Genomic DNA, 17,546 nt, shown 5'->3' with positions numbered 1-17,546 from the left:
ATTTACATATGTACAGCTGTCCCTTGAGTCTCCGCTGCAGACATTGGCGTGTATCTGTCAGTCCTATAGTAATGTCTTGGCAGCAGAACTGTAGATCTCTGTGGGTTCTTTCCCAGACGAACTTCCATAGGGAAACAATTTAAGAGTGAACAAATTAAAAAAAAAAAAAAAAGAATAAAAATACTACTGGAATTTCATATAATAATTAAGCTTTAAAAGAAATGACTGTGATTACCTATTTGCTAGGCTTTTTTTCTCTAAACTTTAATATGGCAGTGAACAGATAAAAAAATAACTAAATTTTCATTCAGAAGCCTTTTCATACTGACTCCACTATACAGTACCTGATTTTAGCTGACAGGTAAGTATTAAAACTGTCTCAAATGTCCAACATTTGGGTGATGGGTAAAAATCATATTTTCTCTCGAGTTCTGCTTAGAAACCAAATGTTTCTGTAAGCTTAAAAAATGTCAACTGTCTGCTTTAATTCTCTATTACTGTACAAAGCAGATGCAAACACTGCTCCAAACACACTGCTAATACCTATGGGTGGGGTTTTTCCCTTTATACTTTCCAACAGGTACTTTTAAATGATACATTTTAAATACTACCAGTTAGCAAAAGGTCAATCCTTAACATACGTGGTTTAAAACGCTAATGTTGTGTTTAAGAGAAAAAAAATCATTTCAGGTGACTAACTCAGCTGCTCAGGAATTAATGAAGGGTGGAACATTAAACAGAATCAATTAAAAAAATCTGAGCAACCAGTTCCAACTAATACTGAGAAATCTTCTTTATTCCCAAACCTATGGCTTAAGAAACTCACCCTTCCCTCCCAACAAAACCCCCAAATTCTAAGGGCAAAAAGTCAGTTTATCATTAGCCACCCCTGCAGATGACCTCAATACCTACATAAACAATGCAGCAAAAATACAGGGGGAAACTACTAACAGTAAAATGGCTACAAAACACAACTGTAACTGAAGAACGGCCTTTCCTAGGAACTGCGCGAGAGCAGCACCACACCACAACCATATTACCATGTATTACACCAAGGTATCTTTAATACTCTGCAGAGATCCTCTACAGGTTGTCAAGCCTACATAAGAAAAAAGACACTTCTAAGCAGAATAAAATATACTATACTGTTTCCCTCCCCCACCCACCAACATCCCAAAGTGTTACTGTGCCCTGGTTCCAGAGACCGGAGCGATATAAATATGGTACCTCACATACTTGCTGCTTGCCTTAGTGCATCTTTACCTGTTCAGACAGCTGGTCCTAGGTGTTCTGCTCACTTGGGCAAACGAACAATGTCTCTGCCATTACCAGCCCTCAATCACCCACAGCCAGTGAACATCGGTCAGTTAGTTGTTAGGGTTTTTTTTGCCCTAGGCAATCACTTATTATTATGTTTCCGTGACAGAGCTGGGCCCTGATTGTCCAGGTACTGCCTGATGTATCAATTCATTCAACACATAAATGGATATGAAATCTGGGCTAATTCATCAAAAGAAAAGAGGAGGGGGAAAAAAGAAAAAAACCCAACTCCCTCATTCTGTTAAAGAACCCTCAATTTTCTTTTTTAAAAAAGGACCCATATTTTTCTTCAGACAAGGTATTTAAAAACACCAGCAAAAGTATAACCAGATCATGAAAATGTTGAATATTATCAAAGACGATACTAAAATATTCACAAAGATATTTACAATAGCAATTCTTAAAATAATTGATTTTGCATAATGAACAGCGCCTTTCTTAAAAAAACTTGAAACAGGAAAAATATAAGTGTGGGACCATCTCTACATAATATGTTTGACAGATTCAATACTCCTACTGGAAAACAAAAGAACTAAACCGCCATTTCCTTTAATATCTACAGCAAGGTGCTGCTGACTAGCATATATATATCATGACACATGTACAGCAGTAGTGGGAAACGTTAACAAAGAGAGCAAAACAAAACAAAAACTGCAAAGAATTTACAAATCTGACTTTGGTGAGGAAAGCAAATCCAGAGTCATAAGCACAGAGCATGCCATTTACAGCATTGCAAACTAAACACGAAGGGCTAGGCAGCTAGCTAGTCAAACCGACAGGAACTAACAGAATTTTGCCTGGCACTTCTGTTCAAAACGTGTTGTGGTGAGCAAACGCAGGGTGTTGGATTGGACTTGGGATGAGGAAAAGGAGTAGGGTCAAATTTGCTTTAGTAACTAAAAGAAACGAAACCAATAACCGTACAGTGGGCAAAAGCTGAAATGTTGCACCACAAGGGCAAAGTTGGCACACATGCACTTCTTACACAGCTACTGTACATCATTTATAAGAGAGAGAAAGAGAGAGAGACAAAGAGCACAGAAATGGGCACAGAAGCAACAGGAAGCTCATGCAGGAGCAGCAACCACACGAGAAGCACAGATCACAGGGGCAAGACAGTGATTGTGGCAGCAGGGTCTCTCGAGGGCAGTAGCAATCTACCAACAGTTACTGATTCTCCCCATGCCCGGTCCTTCAGGAGAAAGAGCTCATCCCGGCAGCCAAAGCTTAAAAAAAAGAAACTGAAGGAGGAGAAAAGAAAAAGGCTGAATTATCTGTAACAGTCACAAAACAGGAACGCAAAGCATACAAAAATGAAGCTGTAAGATGTCTGTCCAATGTCAATGCCCCTTCTCAAGCCAATTATTAAAACAAATAATGCAGATAATGATGTTACTCTCCCTCCGTCCTGCAATCACTTCCTGGCTGCCTTCAACCCAGCTTGTCTTACTATGTATTGTGCAGTACAAACAGTGACACAAACGCTTGGGGCACCAAAGGCCGTCGGTAATAATCAAGAACAGTTTGGTTTGCATCCCCCCTCCCTCTCTTTTCCATTCCATATGGCATACACGGCGAAGAGATCTATTACAGAATCCCAACAGCTGGGTGCTAACACAGCCACAAAAAGTACTGATTTCAAACCAAAACCACAAAAATATCCCTAAACATCGCCAACACTTTTTACTTTTTAATTTTTCCTGGGTGTTCCCAATCTGTGTGTTCGGGCAGAGGAATCCTCTGCACAGAGGTGGTTACGATTCCTGCACATGCAGAAATACCAACACCCGCAGCTGCAGCCTGAAGACTCTCAGGATTCTGTTACTTAAGTCACATGAGCTACACTGCTGGCTCCCTCTGACAGGCCCGTGGGTCTTCCCTATCTCTGCCACTTAGCTGTAGGATTTGTGCTTTTTTGCGCTTTGTATGTGTTTTTGTTTTCCTTTGTGTGTGAGGCCAGGACAATCACCCCAACGCAAACCTGTGGCTGGAGGGGGGCAGAGGGGAGGTGGGGTGGAGGGAGGAGATACAGTTTCAAATAAATGGAAGAACACACGTTGGAAGGACACTCTGAGATGGGTCAATTAAAGACAGTTCCATTTTGTTGCCTTTTCTTCCCTTGCCAAGATTCGGTTTTGCCAAGATACTTCACACTATGTGTATCACAGAACTCTCTCTCTAGAGGATGAACAACAAATGGGGTTTCCAATAGCTGCACAACTGTCTATGCTTCTTTGTCATGTGTAGCACGGCAGACTCAGAGATTACTGCATTTATTTCTATTTTGTGGTTTTTTCTCCCGTTACTTTCGCAGTCTTTGAAGCTGACAAAAGCAGTTCTGAGATGAAGAAAGCAGGGAGTGCACCACTGGATCAAGTTGTGAGTTTTTTTCTTCTCTTGTGGAAAAGGAGTGTAAAGATTCCTCGCTGTGCAGCCACACACATGTGAACAAGTGAAAGGGATGGGAGAATACATAGGGTTTCAGTTGTTCTCAAAGAGAGACAGAAGGTCATCATTGCTATTGCTTGGCAAATCAGGAGGATCCAGGTACGAAAGCAGCTCATCTGGATTTGTGAGTTCTGGAAGCAGCTATAAAATACAAAGATAAAAGGAAAATTACAGGTAACAGAAACACAATTGAGAGAAGAAAGGGATTAAACACCACACATTCCTGGAAACTGGCTTTCACAAGTATATATCCAAGTAAGTCGGAAGGCAGCGACACAAACCTAACACCCTAAGATGATGCAGTATCCACTTGTTTGTGAAGGCCTGTATTGCTCAGTTTTCACCTGTGAATCACATTACCATCTCAGTTAGGGTTTCTCAGTCAACCTTCCCATCACAAAGTTCATCTATAAACAAAGTATATTTCCTGGCTAGCGATGCTGACAAAAAATTCAATATAAATGCTTGTTATGTAGGTTAGTTTCATACAGAACACCAAGTAAAAACTTTAACCACGTGGTTTGAGTAGTACATATTTAAGCTTCAAGGTAGCTCAGCAAAGACTGGTCTATGTGACTCACACATGGCAATGTGATGATCACCTGAAGTCTGCAACCCTACAGGAAGAGGCAGCCTTGTCCTTTCCTCACCCCTGTGCACTGAGATTTAAGCTCAGGGGCAGGGGACTCAACCAGGGCTAAAACTACCCAGAAAGGAGAAAGAAGGGGGGAAAAAAAATAAAAGAGGAAAAAACCCCAACTGTGAAGGAGTATGGGGAGAGGAGTGGCAAGGCAGGTGGGCAAGCCCTTTTGCTTCTGTGGCAGTGAGTTTACAGTAGTTGGAAGTACTTCCTCAGCTACAGCATTATGTGCAATTCCAGACATTTTAAACGGTCAGGGCATAACACCCCATCCAATAGAAGATGCACCAATCTTCTAAAGTATCAAAAGGAATAGCTGTGGGGTGTTACTCATATTTTTATTACTACTGTGTTTTTCATAGGAAATCTTGTTTTTCCAACCATCAATCACTCGGATTCTTTTCGATCTAATGGGTAACAAGGAAATCGTTAACTCCTGGGTTGAGTAACCAGGCAGTGTTTTCTGCTTTATTCTGCATCTTGCCATATCTTAGCCCAAAGTAAAAGTGTCATATATAAAAAAAACACCAGGGAAGAGTTTGTGATAAACTCCCTTTATATTTGTAATAAACTTCCCTTTATATTCAGTGTTGTGTTAAAGAAAATACAGAAAAATATGGACTGCTTTAACAAACTTAATAGCAGGTATGAGAAATTCATTTGAAGTTGTTCTGTTTCAAATACGGTAAACCAAAAAGCTTGGCTGCATCACATTTAGCATGCAAATATTATATTTATATGCTTCTGTTACTCCTGTGAAAATGCAGCTTCATCTTCTAATGTTATATGGATGAACATATCTTTCAATAAGCTAACCACGAAATGCAGAAAGAAGTTTAATACTTCCTAAGCATTTTGAAAAAAAACACGATGTTAAGTTTACACAAACAGAATCTCCCAGAGGAATGCTTTTCTTAAAACACCGCCTCCTCTTATTCATGGCAAAAATGCTGCTGTCAGAGTTCTAGACTAAAGATGTAAGGCTTAAATGTATTTCACCTGCTATCATGATACATGAATACCAAGTACAGAAGCCCAAAATAAAACTGTGGCCCTACCAAATGTATATAAAGTAAAAAATGGTTGCATTTGTCCTATGATTTTACAACTCAATTCTTAAAAAACTAACAGAACGTCCCTGAGGCTCATTCTTGTACACACACGATTTAAATAGTTATCTTTTTTTTTGGAAAAGTGTAAGTTTTAAACAACATGCTCAGTATCTGTGAAGAGGAAGTCCTCCAAGCTCGGAGGGTGACCTCGGCTTGCCTTGGTCGGAGGACCAGCCAGCACAGCCTGCCTCCTGCCTGGCTGGTGTGAAAACCAGAGACCTCAGCACAGACTTGTTGCAAGTTGAGGGTGCCATGCTGGAGCAGTGGTAAGAGACAGAGGAGCGCCAGGGAGGGGAGAGAGGCAGAAGAACAGACTAGACTTAGGGGCAGAATTTGGAGAGGTGCACCCAGTGCTCCCGGAGTGAATACTTTGAGAGGTCTGATCAGCCATTCTTCTCTGATGCCTCTGCTGTCTGAGGTATGAGTGCAGATCACCTGGCTCTGTATCTATACAATGTATGTCCTATATCCTAGGTTAAACTTTAGGTTAAACCTTAGACTGCATCGCACTTAAGCCCTAAAGAATTAACGTGACTGTGCCAGGAGGAAGTGGACTAAGCTGCCTGCCCCTGGTACAGTCCCCTGTTTGGTTTGCTGCATGGAACTTTATCCAGCCTGGTTCCACAACACAGCTGCTGAAAGTTAAACCCATTAAGATAATACAACTGATTGTGACTGAGCCCACAGATATTTCAGGGAACTATATTCCCCACACTGCCTTCTCATGTAGCTAAGATAATTTCAGCCTCCTGTTAAGAATCTAGCATACCCCCATCAGAGATAACCACGCTACTGTGATAAATGCACAGGTTTTTCTACTTTGCTTTTCACCGAGGAATGAGTGCCTGAGCAATAACAGCATACTTTGTGTTCTTAAATATTTGAAGTAAAAATGTCATTTTTATTTCATCTGTTAATATTGCTAATACAGGGTCCTTAACGGTTCAGAACTCTAATTGCCACATGAACTACCATTCCCAAAGGATGTGAATGTGACCATGTTATGTGAAACAGCAGCAGTCTGGTTCAGATAGAAGTTACTGCACTGAGCACTGTTCCTATAACTGGTGCACCCATGCCTCCCCTAGTCCCTTCCCGCCCCTCTGCGAGGCTACCTGCCAGCACAGGGCTCCTGCGTGACTGGGAAGACGTCAGTATACAGCAACAGTAAATACAGATATAAATCCAAGGCACAGAGGTGAACATTTCTCTAAGAAAATTACACTGCGCAGCAGCAGACTTGGGAACAGACAGAAGATACACATACGGGAACGCATGACTCAAACAAAAATCCAATCCTAGTGCTACGGAATTTGTATTTCAGGAGGTAGGTGGTTAACCAGAGAGATACCTCAGATAATTCACTTCCGACTTCACTGAATGGATGCTAAGAGATGGAAGATCACTTTTGGCCTTAAACCTAGGTTATCTTTGTTTCATTGTAAGCTTCCTCCCATAGCGGCTAAGGAGGCAGAAGACGTCCTTGTTGTTCATTCTTCCGTGTGGCACACCAGGAGGAAGAACCTGTGTTGCTGAGCTGCCTGCACAAGTGGGTACGGATGGGCACAGCCTGGTTTTGGCTGCAGGGAGCAGGGGCAGTACCACAGCATGGGCCAGCACAGATCCCCCTCCCACTGGCCAGGGCACACTGCGGGGCTCAGCGTGCAGCTCACTTGGCGCAACTCCGCCACAGTCAGCGACACACAGCTGTTTCCTTCCTCTCACTCAGGCACTGTGATGGCTACAGAGCCTACATGAGCACGTGGGAGCTCCCGTTCAGCGATGAGGGGGAAGGGAGGATGTGGCTCCCCTCCTGGTGCCTGGACTGCCGCCTGAAGAAATGCCTGTCTTAGCGCTAGGAAGAGGCTATGGCTCGCGCGCCACACGGCTGCTCAAACCAGAACTGTTCTCCCAGCAAGCCAGGAGTGCCCTGTCACCTCGGCTGCAGCACCTGCGCCCATGTACCAAAGCATGAAAGGATGGCATGTGCCGTGGAAGCAGCTCCCCGTCCCCGCACCCTCCCCGCCCTCCCGCCGCGATGCGAAGCACACGCTATGGCAGGCAGATGATAGTATGACACAGACTTACATCCAGCGAGGGCTCCGGCATGTCGGGTGCTCCCTGTCCACCAGCCTGACCCTCTAAGGCTGAGGAGGGATTAAAGGTCAGGTCACTGTGTGGATGGTTGCTAGAAGCGGCCGGGGGTGGCTGCCGGGACTGCTGGGGAGGCATGTAATGGCTGCCCTGACTGGCTGCTGGGGTGAGGGACGTGCAAACCTTGCTGCATGGAAGTATGGGACTGATCAGTGCTGCCGGGATGAGGGATCTGCGGAGGAGGAAAAAAGCAGGAAAAGAAAGTGAGGCCACAAGGTACAGTGCTCGCGGTGCCTGACTCTGAAACCGCATGTCACAAAAAGAAACAACTTAAAATAAACTAAAAAAGACACAACAAAAACAAACGAACAGACAAAAGCAACAAAAGACAAAAAAAAAAAAAGAAATAAAAAATGCCATCAGAAAAGAAAACTCCATATCCCAATGCTTGGGGAAGTGTTTCAGCTTTTTGAAGGTTATCTGCTAGGGGGAGATAAACACATTGGATTTGCGCTGTTGGTTTGCTTCTCTGTGATGTGGGACACTGTACTTGAAGATGCAACCCCAAAGAGGAGGGAAGGAGGCTTATGGGTACAGCTCAGCATCAGCTTTTGTCCTAAAAAAATTCCATGAATGCATGGAGAATTTGTTGAATAACGATTCCTATGGCAAGAAAATGCATCATTTCTGCTCAGCTCCCTTATTGGGTAGCTTCCTGACATCACTGCCTACTTATGATTCAACTCATTACAGACATCTTGCAAACACCAGCCCTTCCCCACTCCTCCCCTCCTTTTCTCTTCAGAATGCAACACCCCCTTTAAAGGCTGAAGATTTTCCCCGCTGACATTCATGGCATCTGATGGTTGACAAAGAAACAAGCCAGCGAGCTCCCCCCATCAGCAGAGCTGCATACCTGCAGACAAGGCATTAGCTTAAAGTAAGCTAATAATCACAATTCTATTTTTTATCCATGCTGTGGATAAGTTCTCTAGCAAAAGCTTTGTATTTTTTACATTTTCCATGGGGAATAAACTACCAAACCACGTTCATCTTCCAAACCCTGTAATAGAAGAATAGGGTAAAAGTCTTTCTCACATGACAGAGAAGCAACAAAAACACGTAAGTCCAATTCTTCCTTCCACTGCACATCACATTTAATGCTAGGGGATTCCCTGGGGCTTGACCTTGGTGCCATGAGAAAGAAGTGTGTGAATGCTTCAGAATCAGATGTCTCATGTTAATTGGGTATATGGAGAAGCAAAAAATGTAAACATTTTTTGAGGAATGCTACATATTGCCACAAAGTGGAGCTGAAATAAAAGGACATATACATACAAAGACAGCATGAAATTCATTCAGCCAAGCCAACAGAAACCAGCAAAATGCTATGTCAGCATTGACCCTTTGATACCACAGTAGACTGCAAGGTTATATACTGTGTCTTCAGTATTGGAAAGCAAAAGGGAGGTTATTACAGAACTTAACCAAAATGTTCCCACAAAATTACAAAAAAAAAAAGAAAAAAATAGATAAATAAGCATTAAAAAACACATTTCACCACTCTTACGAAAACTGAAACCTGAATGCTGATCCACTGGGACAGTCATACTCAGCTACACAGAGATCCTTTACAATACTTTGGTAGTACGATGGTTGGTGGAAATGAGCAGGATTCTATCTGCAACACTGCATTTGGGCCTGTTTCCCATAGGAGAGCTTAAAGTAACTGTTAAAAAGTACTGATACACACTCTTCTCTCCATTAGGGTCATAGTCTGACTATTTGAAAATCATTCTGCAACATTATTGTTGTTACCTTAGGGGTAAACTTGTACAAAATCTGCCCACAGACCACACCTGAACGTCAACGCATCTGCAGCCTAAAAACTTTGCAAAAGTCAAAGTGAAAGGAGATGCTATCCAAACAGTATTGTTTCCTTCTTCATTCATTGAGGATGTGTGTAACATGGAAATTGAGAAAGCTTAATAAGAAGAAAAATAAAAAGCTATTTAAGACAGTGTTGCTAAAGTGGGAAAAACAAAACAGGATCATCTTGAATAATCTTTTAAATTCACCCCTGAATGCACAAAGCAAGAGTCATACTGCCAAGTTTATATCAATATTTAAACCAAGGGCATTTGTATGTTCACAGACATAGTTCAAAACAAATAAGCAGGTTAGAAAGTCTACATTATGTTTATACAGGCAAGCATATTTTATATCTAAATATCCTGTTGATAAGGCAGCTGAGGGCCACCATCATCTTAAACAGCCATTGCAGGTTCAAAATCTATCCGACTTAGGCCACAGACTCCATCAGCCTCCCTGTGAGAAAGTAAAATGCTCAGGGCTTCAGCATTTTTCTATCTGTTTACAGCTTACAAATGATAAGTTTGCCACGGTGCAAAAACATTCTAATCGATTCACTTTGCGTATGCTCAGCTTACGTGTGCAACTCCCATCGTTTTCTTTTAAAAACACTAAACCCCACTATTGAACATGGAGTCTAACAAAGTTGCCTTTGCTTACACAGGAAGGTAATTCCTCTTGGGTTTAGAAGTGTAAACTTTGGTACTCTTAAAACATTTACTATCTATAAAAGAAAAGTTTAGAGCAGACAAAAGTACATCTTCAGCTTAATAGCACAAAACAACTCTTTACGAGCCCAACAGTGACCTCTAGGAGTGCTGAGGTGTATAGCTGGAGAGCAACGGGACCTGCCAGCTGCAGAACAATATTCCTTTCATCTCAGGATAAAATTGATAGTGCGACAAAAATCAGCAGGTTAAGTCGATGGTTTATCCCTCTCTCCATTACTGGGGTCACAGTTTTACCAACTCTTTTGCGGGGTTAGCTGGCAGAACCACTGAAAGATGCCATCCTGTCCTACTGCTGATCTTGGCACTTCCTATCTATGCCTTTGTCATTGGGTGCATCCTTGCAGGCATGCAGTGAACTCAGCTGGGAAACTGACATGGAGCAAAGCTAAACTATACCCCCATCCCCAAATTAGTTTTCAATCACATCAGTACCTGGATCCAGATCACTTCATGGCTGCAATGACACTTGTGCTGGTGTAAGAGAGAGGAAAAGTGAAAATAGAAACAAGAGCAATGACTTTTTCCAGCAGCACCAGCTCACATCACCTCACTGAGTCTACAAAACTACGGCATGATCATCCATCGCTCGGTCACGCACCACTCCTTACACTGTCTGGAATAAGCACTAAGCTACAGCTACTTTTGTCTAAAACTTGCTTACAATTTCTGAAATCAAACATAATGTGATTGTGGCAGCTGTTCTGTAGCAATCTTGAACTGACTTAGAAACATCTGTTCTATTCACAATGCTACACTGGGGAAGAGGTGTTGCTTCAAGTCATGTTTCAGGTCTTGAGTCTTTTCTTGTGGAACAGCAGTATTGAGATAAGGTAGTTCAGATGATCCAGCCCTGGCTATCCAGCCCTACCCGCACTGGGCAAACACATCTGCATTCCCTAGAGTGACCTATGGAGTATGTCTGAGGGGAATCAACATTCTCTGCCTACCATTACACAAAGGCCACCACATAGATCTTCATAATAGGAAAATTAGGAACTTCCCCAGCAGTGTTCAGCTCCAGCTAGAGACAGACTTTGGGTCTTAAAGGACCGAACATCTGATCCTGACATGAAACAGTCAAAGTGAATAGTAGATGAAAACAAAATACACCTTAAATGCGTAAAAAGAAAAGACAAAAAGCCAGACGAGAGCACAGGCAACATCCCAAAACCTTAGTTCAATTACGCAACATGATTTCTAGATATTTTTGTAGAGAGATGTCTGTCTAAAGACATTCAGCTACACAATTTAGGAATGTGCTAATGGCATGCATTTCTCTAAAAGCAGTAATTTTAAAGCTGCCTTTCCTCAGTGCCTGCTACAGACAAACAGTTCATTTCTGAGAGAGAAGAAAGGGAGGAGAAAAAGAGAGAAAGAGGAAAGCAGAGATTTTTTAATATCAAAAAAGCACTGTGGAAGCACTACCAGCCCTCAAACGCAGCCATGCAAAGACTGCATGGCCACATTGACACAGTCTATCTAATTCCCTTGTGCTAACAGACCTGAAAACTGATCCTCATTAGAGAAAATCAACCACTGACATAAACTAGGTGGAACATGCTTTATCACTGCCTCACGTTCCCAACAGCACAGCTTGCGTATCATGACAGATGAGGGAGAAGTGAGGCAAAGGTTTACTCTAACTGCCAGCTATCATAAACAAGTTACCAGATTTGCTACAGACTAGCCCACAGAACTACAAATCTATTATTTGCCCAAATACCCTCTTACAGCTCTGGAACATGCATAGCCTTGAGCAACTTTCACCTTTGCTATTATCTGTAAGCAGTCACATTTTCAGAAAGCCACAAATTTTTCACTTTCATATTCAACCACTTCATATCTTACCACTTCAGAAATTTCACTGGGGCAACTACTGCAGCAAGGGTATAGCAGTTAACTGATGAAATCAAGAGTCGGTGTCAGGTAATGGGAAGCAAAAAATAACTCCCTGTGGCTTTGATTCAAAGGAAAGTAGCTGTGAGGGGTTCGAGTTGGTAGTATTTCCCCTCACTACTAATACTAATCCCCTACTAATCACTACTGATACTAATTTCCCCTCTATACTAATACTGTATGGTTGGTTCTGATGCAGGTAACTCAGACTGCTCTTTAAGCTGGGCATGTGGAATCTGCCAATGTAAAATTGAATTTGCAGCATATTTGCTCTTTCCTTTATTAGCCTGTAAAGTGGTAAAGTCATTACACTTTCTGGACTCTTCCTTCGCAGACAGTCTTGTTACTTGAGTTCTCTCCAAGTGCTAAGAATTTTCTCTTCCTTTCTTCCTATTTCTCACCATCCTCCTTGGGAAACCCACTGCCAGCTAGAGGAGACATTGACTGAGTAGGCTTTTGCTGAGCATCTGCTACCACATTGCCTCACTACATTCTGAAATTGTACTTTCTAGTATTCATTAAAGACATGGCACAGATGACTTACCAAGTTAAACATCCTTCCTGTGCAGCAACAGCACACTATGAAGTCCCTGCCCTGTAACTTAAATGAACATAAAAGGATGTGTACACACACCCCACCCCACAAAAAAACAGATGACTAGCCATGCCTAAGAGCTAAGTACTTCTGGTAGCTTTTTCTATCACCTAGCTGCTGCAGTACTCCATTTTCAGGAGATCTGTAAAGGTCTGTATATAAAACTCAGTACTCTGAACAAGCTGCTTTTCCAAGGCACTGTTCTGCCTCTCCTCCTGAGACCCGAGGAACCTCCATTTTTTAGTCTCTCACCTTGATGCATTCTCACACCAGTGGCAGCATCTCTCCTTGAAATCTAAATGCTCCACCTATTCCCAACAGCTTCAAGGTGCCTTTCATGCTACTTGGGTAGAACTCCCCCTTGAAATGCTTTGATGTAAATTTTGCCCTCAGGGACAAAGCCAGGGAAGATATTGTCCCTGCTTTGAAGTCAGTCAATGCCTTACTCTAACAAGCTGTCTTCTGAAGATGGATAGTCACAGACCCTGCTGGCCTAGGGAATGAAGTCTAGTTTTTTTCAGGTGTTAGAGCAAAGCACAATGATTAACACAAGCACACTGAGCCAGGTTGTCTCTTTCAGATAAACAAGCTTAAATGACAATTCAAAAAGCTCAGAAAGGCTTCTCCAAAACCTCAAAAAGGCCAGAAACTAAACCCAGCATTTTTTGCATTTCTCAGGACTACGCTATTTCACAAAATTCCAAAGTGAGGAATCCACAAAAAGTAAAAGTGGTTCAGGAGCCAAGTCTGTTAGCTGGATGAGAGCTCCTTACCCCCACAAAGGAAAACCTACGTGCACAGCACCATTACTTACAGATTCCTGCATGGGGTGACTGAGAGGTTTGTCGAGAGCTGCCATGCTGCTTGGCATGTCTGGGGGATGTGACAGCTGTGGCCCATGCATGAAGTCATTCATAGACGTGCCACCGGGATTCCCGTGCGGGAAGTCAAAATTGCCATGACCTTGGTAACTGTTGCCTAAAAGAGAAACAGATGTGATATGAAAGAAACTATTTGTTTCCCAACATTGATCTCTCATAGTATTTTGTAAGAGTTGTACAGCATGGCATCCTGCCTGCACAGCTCAGCACAAGGCAACTGCAACACTGCATGTGACAACACTATGCTCCCCACTGCTGGAGCGAGCTGGAGGAATAGGGAAGGAAAAACAGTACTCAGCTTTCATGTACATGTTGTAACTAATTGAAAACTGAAGACATTTTGATAAATTACTGTCAAGGCACCACATAAACTTAACCATGTAAAGAAGTGAAAGGGATATTAAATTCTATGGAATATTTGCATCTGGAAGCATCCTGGTGTAACTGAAACTGACTGCCCAAGTCAAAAATCAGTTATAGGACACCTGTGTTAATCTATGCTTCTATACACTCAGTAAGATTGTAGCATTACTTCAGTTTTTGATGAAGCTAATTGACAGAACTGTATCAGGAAGATGCTACAGTACCAGTTCATCTGTTTTACCTCTACTGTGGTATAAACAGGCAACCTCCATTCAGACAGTGCAGAAGAGGCCTTCATGTCCGGCTGGGATTTGTGATGTCATTCTCTTTGCTTCCCACAAAACCTAGTAAAATTCACTTGACTGTCTGCAAATACAACTTCAGTTTTCCACTCTTGGATCTGTTTGTCTTGTTTTCAGAGTTACAAACTGGCTGCCTGTAGCCTGTGTTTCAGCATGTGGATATGCACACTCGTAATGAAAAACTAGTGACTATGAAATTCACCTATCTTCACCCTGAAACAATGTTCTCCAAAGCACCAAAATTTCACACCAACTGGTAATAAATGATCTGGATTTACCCTCAGACATCTACCACCTAGCAACAAGCCTGGAGTCCCTTGTGGATCTTCAGAACAAATATCATATGAGCATCAATGGTATGTTTTGATCCATCCCACCTCAGTCCAGTGATCTTCACTTGAATTCTAAAGCTGGCACACATCCCAGTACAGAAATTTTACTCTCCTATTTTTTCTGTCCAGATCCCTGTATTAACATTTCCAACTGAGATACCAACTCTGGTGGCTTATTTGCTATGAAGAGCAAAAACTGAACCACTCAGCTATTTCATATAAGCAACTGAATTGGATGGTACTGAGCTCTGAAATAACAGAATAACTCTGGAGCCTGCATGGAGAGTCTGTGGTTTGTCAGTTGAAGTACAGCAGCTTTAAGTCAAGAAGGGAGTATGACAAACTGAAGAAGCTGCATCATTTGCTCTTTAGCACAGCTTCACAAGCTGAAGTTTAATCTCAGAGGAATAGAAGTCATTAGCTGTGTAAGAGTATTTCTCAAAGAAGTCAGGACTTTGATCTATCATGTAAATACTGCAGAGCTTTACTAATTCTCATTTTGTTAATCTGCAAACTGGATGAGTCTCACAGAACACAGCTGGTATTGCCTCGCGTCTCAGGAATGATTTAATAGTAGGGAGCTGGAATAAGGTCTTATATTACTGAGTACTTGTTATATTAGGAAATTAAACTTGAGTATGCTTACTGTCAAACCCAAACAAACAAACGTAAACCACAGCAGTTATACTACTACTACTTTGCCTAGAGTACTGTTAATCCAAGGACATTATCTAATTCTAAACACTAAATTTCAGTGCACATATTGACGGAGAATGCAGATGCAAGGCAGTATGCCCAGGCAGTTACAGCCATGCAGTAGCATCCCCTTCTCTGCAGCCAGAGTTGTGCCACATGCTGAGGGACAGACCTATGAAGACATTTAGGATAATGTGGTGCTCTGCATTGATATGCCTATTGCAGGGGAAGTAGAGAAGCGTGGGTTTCACCTGCCACTGATGAGTCAGGGCTCCAAGAAACAAGGACTACCTCTGCTACAGGATCCACAGGGGAAGGCAGGAAAATACCAGTCTAGGCAGCAACCGTTACACAAACCCTAAACCCCACTTTACATAACTGCCCTGTCCATTCCTGATTATGAAGTAGAAGATCACGAATAGATGGCTTTGTTCTCATGCTCTGACTGCACTTCACTACTGCTGATTGAGTGAAATATTTGGGATTCAGTGCTCTTGGCTTTGATATAGTAATCATTCATTAGTTTGAAAACCTGAAAAGTTTTATCATCTGTCATCAGTTTTGCAGTCATTGGAGCAAATTAACTATATTTTGCATGCAACCTGTGTTTTTCTTCAAATGCCTGCAAAAACCACATATATCACCTTGTAATCAATTTGGGGATTCTGATGGTGTGAACAGTTTGGTCTTTTTCCAGAGCTGAACTGAGTCATATCATATTACTTGCAAAAAACAAAAACCCAGTCTCTAGTTTCATATTTTCAGAATTGTCACTATAATTGAGTTATTCACAACATACCAGTCATTTGAAAATGTATCTCTGCTGCCTGTATTTAATTCCCTGTTTCTCAATCTGGCAGCACATGGGTAGAGGAACTCAAAAGTAATTTTCTAATGCAAAGGTGTTTGCAAAGCCGTTAAAAGCTCTTTAGAAGTTATCCACTTTCTGGGTAGCCTACCAAATGTCACCCACCTAGCCACAAGTTAAACTGGGTGTCCCAGACAGCAGAGTCTACTTTGTAACTCCTGTAGCACTGTGAGCCTTCACTTGAATGAGAGTGCAACAGCAGGAAAATGGACAGAAAAAATTAGGAAATATGTATATTGTGGCAGGCCATGAATATATAAGGTAACATACAATGTTTGTTGATTCAGGGAGGGCTGCATGGCAATAAATATGACAAGCACCAATTTCCTTACTAAAATATGTTTCCCTATAAACAGATGAATCTTAAATGAAGAGACTGATACAGAATTTCAGAACTGCAGCTATATAATTTCCTTTCCTCATGCACCTCTCTGACAAGATGCACTGACATATCCGAATCACAAAGCTGACTGAACCACCGGCTTCTAGAGTGACCACCTGTGTGCACAAAGGTGAAAAACTAACCTTGGTTACCATATTCAGTGGAGTTGTTGCCTCCTGGAGGAGGGGGTAGGGATGGGTAAGGTGATGGGCCAGGACCCAAAGCTGCAATCATCTCCATTACATTTGGCATGATCATCTGGCTTGGACTCATGGTCTTAAATCTTTTTGAGGGAATGCCATCTGGGTCATCTTTGATGTGAATATCTGACTTTATAGGGACCGGCCTCCAACTGCAAGTTGGATCAATGGTAACTTCTTCAAACTCTGAGCTGTAAAATAATGTGAACATTTTAGCACATGAATTGATTATTATTATTATTTAGTCAATACTGCTAGAGTTTCCATAAGAATCTGCATGGTAACAAATGTTCTGAAATGATCTAGTATAATACAACCTCAAGATCTTTCACTCCTCAAATGTGCGCCAAAAGAAAGTTTTAAAAAGAGCAACCGTGGGAGCACATTTATGTGTTTATCCACACAACGAAACCCAAACGTATTATGTGGTCTGCCAATGTGAATTGGGACTACTTGTAAATATGAGAAAACATTTAATTCTTCAGTCTCACTCTTCCCTCCACTTCATCAGTGAGGCTGCCATCAGGAGATAACCCAAACAAGATCTATTAAGCAGATGGAAACTGATTCACTGTATCACCAGCTCCAGCAAGGACCCACGAAATAGAATATTCAAGTTCAATCACTAAGAGCTACTTTGGTGTGACTATCAGTACTCATTGACATATCTCCTACTTGCTTTGTCTTGGATATCTGAAATGAGTAAGTTCACTTACTTTTGTATAGCGTTCAGAATACCCCACATATACTGGTCAACCTCCAAGCCCTCCAGCAGAGCAGTTTTACTAGAAAGGAAAAAAACCCCAAACCTCAT

At 41.9% G+C, this 17,546-nt stretch overlaps 1 protein-coding gene across 1 annotated transcript in view; it reads right to left on the bottom strand.

Moving 5' to 3' along the window:
- Positions 1-3,498: 3,498 nt before the first annotated feature.
- LOC104401625 (zinc finger MIZ domain-containing protein 1-like) overlaps positions 3,499-17,546 on the bottom strand; it is a gene marked incomplete at its 5' end in the record, with an annotated part of 32,388 nt that continues 18,340 nt past the window's right edge. Inside the window, 6 exon segments of the mRNA XM_010009270.1 lie at positions 3,499-3,909; positions 7,609-7,750; positions 7,752-7,846; positions 13,523-13,686; positions 16,676-16,923; positions 17,449-17,517. Of these exon segments, the coding sequence (XP_010007572.1) occupies positions 3,802-3,909; positions 7,609-7,750; positions 7,752-7,846; positions 13,523-13,686; positions 16,676-16,923; positions 17,449-17,517 (826 nt within the window).

The sequence above is a fragment of the Nestor notabilis genome, unplaced genomic scaffold (assembly GCF_000696875.1).
Source record: "Nestor notabilis isolate BGI_N333 unplaced genomic scaffold, ASM69687v1 scaffold31642, whole genome shotgun sequence".
Classification (NCBI taxonomy): domain Eukaryota; kingdom Metazoa; phylum Chordata; class Aves; order Psittaciformes; family Psittacidae; genus Nestor; species Nestor notabilis.
This window is presented reverse-complemented; position numbering and strand designations above follow the sequence as displayed.